Consider the following 10,201-nt stretch of genomic DNA (forward strand, 5'->3'; position numbering starts at 1 on the left):
TATTAGGTTATTTCTGACAAATAAATCCTCACAAACATTAATGCAGTGTACTTGAAAGCAGTCAGTCCTGTTGCTTCTATATTCTAAGATCACATTTGCACACATATTGGGCCATCTTTACTGTCGAACCCTGCTTTTAAAAAAAAGCTACAATTTAAAAAAGATTTCCAACCAGCCAAAGTGGAAATTGGGAGCAGCTGTCTTACCAGACACAGCTAAAATCTACCCACATTTGGCGTCTGGCGGGTGTTGATGTCAAGCTCTGATCACACTTAATAAAAAACAGTCTCCAGAAACTTTGAATGAATTAAATAAATGAAATGTCAGACTTGTCATACAGGGCAAAATGCTAATGATTTGTTTTGAATGGCCTGCTTGGGCCAATGAAAAAGATTTTTACTTGCTGCTTTAAATCTAAAATTTAGATATTTCTTTGCCACACATTTTAAATAATGTGTCAAAACAAGCAAACTCTAGTTCTTCACATATACTTTTATTTCAGAATAACTTTTTCTTTAAAATTATAACAAACTAAATTTATAAACAAGCCTGTCCAGGTCAGTGTTCTCACTGGGTAAGCTATAAATACATGGAGAAATTTATTTAAACAAATGTTATTGTACGGATGTAAATAATATAGTTAAAACACAACGGTGTTGGCACCAATAGCCTAGTGGTATTGTTCGCTGACATATAGCACTAACGTGCTCACAGCGACCTGAGTTCGACTCCCGGCTCAAGGTCCTTTGCCAATTCTTCCCCTCTCTCTGCTTCCAATGCTTTCCTGTCTGAAATCTCTACTGTCCTATCATAATAAAGGAGGGAAAACCCCTAAAAATAATATATATATATTAAAAAAAAACAAAACACACAATGGTAAAAAGAGTTAATCAATTCAGCTTTGGTTAAGCTTTTTTTAGGGTTGTACTGATTAGGTGGCTGTACATGGACAAATCAAATTAAGACCTGTTTAAAATGATTTAAGACCTACAATAACATATTTCACTGAATTTAAGACATTTTAAGGCCTAAAATGTAGTTTTTTTAATGTAAAATATTTTAAGACCCCACAGACCCCTTGTTTATACAAAATCTAACCACTTTTGAAACCTTGAAAACACTAGATTAAAATTCTACATTTTGAAAGATTCCCCAACAGTGTCTGGCTGCAGACTTGCACATGCACGCTCAGACACATGCACTTAATAGAGCAAGTGATGACACTGTGATTACTGAGAGTGCCAGACTCTTCTCGGATTTCCAGCACCCGTACGAACACTGGTATCAGTATTTTTAATACATGCATTAGGTTTTAAAGAAGCCAACTATTTTTGCCTTGAAAACTGAAAAGATGGGAGGTAACTTGTTCCTTGTTCAGTAAAGCAAAAGGCAGCCTTCTGGGTCAGGTCTTGGAGGATCTGGTCTTAACTACACCTCTGTTGTGGGTTTACGTGAACCAGTTAATTGGTCCCACTTTATATTAGGTGCCCTTGACTACTATGAAAACAATGTACTTACTGTGTTTATTATGTATTGCAGAACACTTCTGGTGCTCTTAAGGTGTTAGGGAGAGGTTTGGTGATATGGGTAGGTTTAATGGTGGGTTAAGGTAATGTATTTACACAAATCAATTCACTTTTATTGTCATATCATCAGCAGCACGTGTGTTATGATGAGTGAAAAGCTTAGAATAAGTAAATCGTAACAAATGATTCATTTCAATGTAAGTACATATTAGTTAAGACCATTGAATATAAAGTGGGTCCAGTTAATGTTTGTCTTGAGTTATTTAAGACTGACCAATATGATTTGGTGATGTTCCACTATTGCCTTTGGCTTTGATCTGTAACCAGGCATCCCCCAGTGCTTTAGTGAAGTGGTCATCAACTGAGCCTGTTGTGGACACAGAGTTCGAAATAGGCAAGGCCTCCTTATAGATGTCCCCCAGACTGCGATGGAAATGCTCCTCAATTACCGGGTCACATACATTGTTTGCTGATGGAGAGAAAATAAGAGAGATTTCATAATAAATATAAATAAATCATTGGTGCCTTCTGAAAAAACAAAGCTATTTCACGTGAGTAGTTTAGTTTATTTGCTATATCAACTTCAATGGCTATTTCATGGCAAAAACAGATCAAATGTACATTTATAAATAACTCTTCGCTATAATACATAGGTTTATGACAATATAAAAACATCAACAACTTATTAATAATGCAAGTTAAAGATCTTAAACAGTATTTTAAGATGTACTTTTAATAAAAATTCAAATTTGTTTAAAGCATTCAGATTTTGTAACTGTATATATATAAAAAAATCTAAAAAAGTGTATCCTTTCATGCTATGCTCTTGTTATTTTGTGGTGTCACAAAATACATTGGCTACGGTAACACTTTTAAAATAATTTACATGAGCGCAAAATGAAATGGCATTGCAGGGAGTCAGGCAGAATCTTGATAGTACAATGCTTACATTTATTTTGGTATTTATTAAGCAATATTTCATCTATTTATGCTTTTATTGTACTGTATGTTGAACCTGTAATCATTACTTTTTGAAAAGTGTTATATATTTACTTTTTTTTAAAGCTATAAATAAAATGAAAAAATATAATCACATATGAATAAGTAAATGTTTAAGTATATACTGTAAAATAAAAAAAGAAATAGCTCTTTTCATGTGGTCAATATATAAACTAGTAACTGATTATATTTACAGATATAGTACTATATCATGATACATATTGTTATCAGGATATGAGATGACTTGTGTTATGATATGAGATTTTTGTCATCGTCAAAGTCCCTTTAAGGCAAGTCATTTCACTCGGCGGCCATCTTTGAAACGCCTCTCTGGCAATATGCTCGGGCATTCTGTCTGAATGGGGAAACATAAAATTCTCCAAAACTGTTTGCCAAGCTTAAAATTACAATGCATATTTGGTATCACCAATAAAATTAAACAACAACCATCTCATAAATTTGTTTGTAAACGTTCGAATCAAATAAAATCTGCATTTGTTTCAGGTTGCCCGAGCTAATGCGCATGCGCACTCGAAAGGAAAGTGATCACGACACCAACCTCAATTATGGCAGTGTTACACATTATCAACCACTGGATAATGATCGTCTGCTTGCGCTGCTCTTCTGAAGTAATTCAAAACCTGTTCTTGATGGCAAATCTCCTCCAGAAATGACGTGACTCTTTGTTTAAAAGTTTGTGGGCGTTTAAGTAGCCGCTGCTGTCATGTGATGTATGTTTGACAGGACAGACTGTACCTCGTGTTCGTTTCATACAGATTACAAAACCAAGTGTAGGGGGTTCATTTAAAAGTAGAGATTTCAAGCTTCATGTGGACATATTTATTATGTCTGTGAAGCAAGTATTCGCTGAGATTCCAGCGTGTTTGTTGACCACATAAAGTGTGGTAGAAGCACATGTCTGATCTGAGCTTTTCCCCAGGAGACCCGTCAGTCTATATCGATCAATGATTGGCTACTGTACAAGTAGGCAGGGCTTCATTCGCCATATTGACGGTTACACTTTTCCCCATTCAAAAACAATACGAGTGACATGTCTTGTGTATTCTAGTCTTTGATGTCCTTCAGCCCTAAATACATGTGTACATGTAGATGAACTACCGTTGGTCTTGTTGGCAGATCCAGATGTGCAGCTATCAGGGGACATGTGGCAACTGGAAAGGCTGCAAGGCCGGTTGCTGGCAGGGGCACAGGTGATTACAGATGGACGATTCTGAAATAATAATAATAATATAGCTTATTATCTATTTGGAAACAAGATGCTTGTACTTGGCTTGCTACTGCTCATTTTACATGCAATAAACAACTCGTACTGTAATGGTTAAGCTTGCTGATGTAGAATCTATGTTTTAAAGGGGACCTATTATGCCCCTTTTAACAAGATCTAAAACAAGTCTCTGATGTCCCTCGAGTGTGTATGGGAAGTTTCAGCTCAAAAGAAACACACAAATAAGTATTTTATAACTCTTTGAAACAGACGCTTTTAGGCTTTGATCCAAATTGTGCTGTTTTGGTGACTGTCGCTTTAAATTTAAATGAGATTGTGCTTTTTTCAAAATTTTATTAATTTTAAGGAGGAGTGTAAATATTGCAGTTATGATATAGTTAAATGTGTTCAGATGAAGAAAAAAGCAGATGAAAAATAAATTGATCATGCTAAAATGACAGGTAATATTTATGTATTTTTACGAATTTACTAACATTTGCATTACTGAGAGCAGGGAAGAGATAGGCTGCATTGGTAAGCAGTTTCTTCATAATATTGTCTAGACGATCTTTACAAGAAGGCATTATCTACATACAATATGAATTCCCACTTAGAAAAATACTACAAACTATAAAATACTGTTCATGAAAATACATAAATAACAGACAAATGCAAATTCTGAATGCAAGCGGGTTCTGCGTTCCAGACCAGGGGTGCGTTTCCCAAACAACAACGTAACTCGCGGCTGAACTATCATAGTACGATGCATCGGTTGGGAAAAGAACGATGTAGTGACGAGTGTTTCACAAAACCTGTAGTTTCTCTGTCGCAGATCCGTCGTTTGTACCACGTTAGTTATAATGTAAAACACCCATAATGATGCTCTAAATGGGGTGGAGTAACTAGTTCTTTAGAGAAGAACCCCATCATTTCTTTGTGCAAATTAAATTGTTTTACACATACACGCATTTCAAATAAAATCCAATATTAGTTTTGCTAAAAGCATGCACTTAATTTACATATTAATTGAAATATATGTAAATGGCACATATATAGAGCCAATGTTTCCTTAACAAATATTATTGAGAATATTGCATATTCTATTCTAAAACATAAAATCACTAACAAAAGCTAACTCGTATTCCAATATCGTATACAAATCATATAAATAAATAAATAATGAGGCTATTTGTTAAGAAATTAAATTTAACATTTATTATTTATTAGGAAATGAAAAAAATCATACTTTAATAATAATATTATTAATAATAATGATGATGATTATTATTATTAAGTAGAATAATGTTTATTTATTTTTTTGAAAAGTCTACTTTTACAATTTGACATGTAAACCACTGCAGAAATGTTCTAACCCTCAGGCCCGTGTCATATACAGTAGAGATACTTAATAAATAACCTACTATTAATTAAAATCATTAATGTATGCTATGTTTTTTGTTTTCACAAGCTTTGGAGACGTAACGTAAATACCGCTTTTAAATAACAGGTCACCTACAGTTTTCATCATGAGGCTGTGTTCAAAATGACATCAATGTTTTCAAAGTGCACTGCGAAGGGAACGCAATTGTAAACATGAAGATCGTTAAAACTGAACTGTAAAAATACTTTGAAAGCAAATTACACCTAAGAGAGATGACTTTAATGCTTTTATATGTTTAATCATTCAAGTTTAAATGTTAGAATGTTCTAAATTAATAGGGCATATATGGGGATAACTGGGAATAGAACACAGCCAGAAACTATGTCTCTAACTACAGCTCCAGAGGTGTAGTAGCAAGTGTACAAGCTTGCGAAGCAGTTTGTGAATGTTCGTTGGAACGACGGATTTGGGAAACGCCAAATCAACAAACTATGTTTGTAACGACGCAACTTGCAACCTTAGTTGGCTAACGATGGTTTTGGGAAACGCACACTAGTTCAGATCGATGACGTATAATGTCTCCGACGCCGCCTGTAGTTCCATTTTGCAACTTGATAGGAACTGTCTTTTTTTTTTTTTTCATTTTTGTTTTTTATTAATTTTTTGTTACAAAACTCCCATGAACATTACAGGAAATCAATTTTTATATCATTACAAAATAGACTTTCCCACCCCTACACCCCCCTCCTCCTCCCAGGAACTGTCTTTTTAAAAAAGCGTAACTGATTTAATAAATCAAGAATGGGATGAACCTAATGTGTTTTATGTCATAGAATAAAACATAAAAGCGCCTTGAGTTTGTAGTAGCCACAAACCTTATTTAAGTGCTTTAATTGAAATCCCTTTTTTTTTTTTAAATGACTTTGGGATGAGGGAACCGGAACTACTAAAACGCTAACTCGCTTCCAGGTTTTTGCATACAAATTGACGTCATAGTTCCTCCACTCTATAGGTCCGCTTTAAAGAAAACTCATGTAAACAAGTCTGACCTGTTGCTGATTTGTGCTGGTTCCGAGTGTAGGAAGCATGTTACTAGTAGGATCTAAGCTTTGTCGGTTCATCTCAAAGGGTCGATCAACTGCAAAAATGGGGAAAGGTGCAAATACATGATGGCTATGGAGACGACTCGGACCACTGTGTCCAACTGAACTGAAATTCCATGACTCTTGATTTGCAAAGCTTTCATTTGGATTTGTCCTAAAAAGAAAAATACAAGATATTAATAATAAGACTAGGTGTAATACAAATAAAAATAAGATAAAACTAATTGAAAGAAAAAAAGGATCATTTTTATCTGCATATCAAATATAAGACATACAGATGTGATGCAAATAAACATCTCATTTTGTTCATTTGTCCTTTGTCAGAGTCTTTGTTTTCATGGTGTTTTCTCTTGGTTGGGCTCACAGGTGGACATTCTGAGTCAAGCACTGGAACCCTAGATGCTTCTGAACTATCTGTCAACAAATCAAATTCACACGGTTAGTCATATTTAACATTTATTTGGCAAATGTTTTGATTAACCAATTACGCATTAAGCTTAAAAACAATAACAAAACATTATATATATATATATATATATATATATATATATATATATATATATATATATATATATATATATATATGCATGATGCTGATTTTATCTAAATCTAAAAATGCTAATTACACATGAAATAGACTCAATAATGAAGATAAAAGAATGTGAAGCTTCATTAAAAACCTTAAAATAAAATAAATGAAAATAATGAAATAAAACGTAAATTCACGACTGAAAGCTTGGTTCAGGCTGTAATAAAATGTGGGATGTTTATGAAATATTATCGTGTTATAAATGCTTTTTATCCTGAAATAGTTATTTTTTTAATAATAAAAATAAATAATTAAGATATGTAACACGCGCTTTAGAACTGTTAGCCATTATTACTCACCTTCGCCATATGGATTACACTGCAGCCCGCTGATGTTATTGTTCATTTTATTGATGATTTCATTGATCAAAATATCCATTTTATCACAAACATGAAGATTTTAAAAAGAAGCACTCTAACTGTTGATTCCACTTCATCTAGACTTCAGTCTGTTGCCAACAAAGTACGTCTTTCACATTATATACTGTAACATAAGCTTTAAAAACAGTCTGTGAGAAATTACACTTTAAAAAAAAAAGTTAACAAAAACGCTGATGTTTTTAGCACAATAGGCTAGTTTTGCTATTAGTTCGTTGTTATCTATTAGCAGGTTAACCTGTCTAAAAAGTTTAGAGTAAATCACTTTATTTAAAAAAAACGCCCGCTTTTTATGCTCTTGTTATATCTTGTAATGCACGACCTGTTGTCAGCGAACAGTGATTAAAAAGTCAAACTTGAGTTACGATTGTGTGAATAACGCTAAAGTTCCTCCACAGGACACAGTCACCGTCTATTTCCGCCTAAGAAAAAAATACATAATTTTGCTTTAAAATTTCTCTTAAAGTGTGGTTTATTTATCTATATTTTTAGTTTAATCAGATTATTTAAAAAAAAAAATCTGAATTGTAACATTAGTCTAAATGAAAATATATAGTTATGCAGTCATCGCAAAGACTAGCATTGGTCTATCATTAACAGCGCTGAAAAAAGTAACGAGTTTCATCAGACAACGACATCTCTCCAAGTGATAAAAGTCCTCTCTCACGGGGTTTCTTTGTGGGGCTTCTCTTGTTACATTCTTAACGAAGGAATGAATGAAATTGCAGCAAGAAGCTTTCTATTTTGGCAATTTTAACAGTTTTCATTGGAACATTTAAACACGGTCGACGGATATTTAAAATTTGGAAAAAAATTAGAACAGTTGAATTATTTTAGGACTAGGCTATGTAAGCTTGACTGTAAATTACGGCTATAACGTTTAATCCCAAAACAACTGACAATTCAATGAAACTAAATAGGCTACAAATAAGATCTGTTTTTTATGGTAAACAATATAGGCCCATCTTATAAGACATATCTGTTAAAGAAAATTAATAATAGCCTAATAATTGTATTTCTTTAACAGATATGTCTTATAAGATGGGCCTATATTGTTTACCATAAAAAACAGATCTTATTTGTATATATATATATATATATATATATATATATATATATATATATATATATATATATATATATATATATATATATATATATATATATATATATATATATATATATATATATATATTTGCACACATTCACATACACTACAGCCTATGACTACAGCCAATTTGGCTTATTCAATTCACCTGTACCGCATGTCTTTAGATTGTGGAGGAAACCAGAGCATAATAATTCTGACTTCCAACTGTATATTGTGCCTCTGTTCCTCATTATGAACAAATTTAAAACAATATGTGATGCAGAATTAACAAATAAGAATCTTGAGTGTGATTTTACAATGTCTGTTATTACCCTGCCCACACAGTATTGTAGCTTTTCTGGAAATGTTCCAAACTAAAAACATGGTATCACCTAATTATGAAACACAGTTCAATTACAACATGGAAAGACCTGTCCTTGACTATACCATTAAACACTAAATTATTCCACATATCTGTCTGTCAAAAACTATTGGGCAGTTAAACTTGAATCCTTTGAGCTTGATCACTGAATCATAGTGAGAAATACATTTCAAATGGTTTTCATTTCCAAATTAATTAGAAATGGGTGTATTTGTAGATAAAGGTTTCTAATAATAATATTTAATATAACACATTTTTGTCAAATTTGTTTTCTGAAAATTGACTTTAAGTAAGATAAGTTCTTCACTTCATGAGTTCATGAGCACCAACTGCATTACTAACTGCATTTTATCCATGGGCAGCACAGTGGGTAGCACAATCGCCTCACAGCAAGAAGGTTGCTGGTTCGAGCCCCGGCTGGGTCAGTTGGCATTTCAGTGTGGAGTTTGCATGTTCTCACCGTGTTCGCGTGGGTTTCCTCAGGGTGCTCCGGTTTCCCCCACAATCTAAAGACATGCGGTACAGGTGAATTTAATAAGCTAAACTGGCCGTAGTGTATGTGAGTGTGTGCAAGAGCGTATGTGTGTTTCCCAGTGATGGACTGTGGCTGGAAGGGCATCCGCTGCGTAAAACATATGCTGGATAAGTTGGCGGTTCATTCTGCTGTGGCGACCCCAGATAAATAAAGGGGCTAAGTCGAAAATAAAATAAATGAATAAATGCTATCCCTTTATGATCTATTCTGTAATAATGGTGTTCAGGAAAGTAGTGATAAGATATGCTATATTTCCCCTGTGTTTACACATCGCAACTCTTCTATTAATATTAATTTATATAACAAATAATCTTGGCCAATCAAGACATCACATCTGTAATTCAATGCTATTTTATATTAACATGAAACTAAATTGAACAAATACAGTTAAGGCCAGAATTATTCAACCCCCTGATTTATTAGCCCCCTGTTTATTTCTCCCCCAATTTCTGTTTAACGGAGAGAAGATTTTTTCAACACATTTCTAAACCTAATAGTTTTAATAACTCATTTCTAATAACTGATTTATTTTATCTTTGCCATGATGACAGTAAATAATATTTGACTAGATATTTTTCAAGACGCTTCTATACAGCTTAAATTGACATTCAAAGGCTTAACTAGGTTAAATAGGTTAGCTAGGCAGGTTAGGGTAATTAGGCAAGTTGTTGTATAACGATGGTTTGTTCTGTAGACTATGGAAAAAGAATAAAGCTTAAAGGGGCTAATAATAATGACCTTAAAATGGTTCTTAAAAAATTTAAAACTGCTTTTATTCTAGCAGAAATAAAACAAATAAAACTTTCTCCAGAAGAAAAAATATTATCAGACATACTGTGGAAATTTCCGTGCTCTGCTAAACATAATTTGGGAAATATTTAGAAAAAGAAAAAAAACTATTCAAAGGGGGGACTTCAACTGTATGTATATGTATATGTATATGTATATATATATATATATATATATGTATATATATATATATATATATATATAT

General features: G+C 33.1%; 1 protein-coding gene across 1 annotated transcript; it reads right to left on the bottom strand.

The window, feature by feature from the left end:
- Nucleotides 1-472: 472 nt before the first annotated feature.
- Nucleotides 473-7,565, bottom strand: vgll4a (vestigial-like family member 4a). Its single transcript, XM_056449881.1, has 5 exons — nucleotides 7,123-7,565; nucleotides 6,510-6,648; nucleotides 6,181-6,388; nucleotides 3,645-3,756; nucleotides 473-1,995 (listed from the first exon to the last, which is right to left on the bottom strand). Exons 1-5 carry the CDS (start codon nucleotides 7,199-7,201, stop codon nucleotides 1,790-1,792), a joined length of 744 nt encoding a protein of 247 aa, XP_056305856.1. The 5' UTR covers nucleotides 7,202-7,565; the 3' UTR covers nucleotides 473-1,789.
- Between the last annotated feature and the right edge of the window lie 2,636 nt (nucleotides 7,566-10,201).

The sequence above is a fragment of the Danio aesculapii genome, chromosome 23 (genome assembly GCF_903798145.1).
Source record: "Danio aesculapii chromosome 23, fDanAes4.1, whole genome shotgun sequence".
In the NCBI taxonomy this organism is placed as follows: Eukaryota; Metazoa; Chordata; class Actinopteri; order Cypriniformes; family Danionidae; genus Danio; species Danio aesculapii.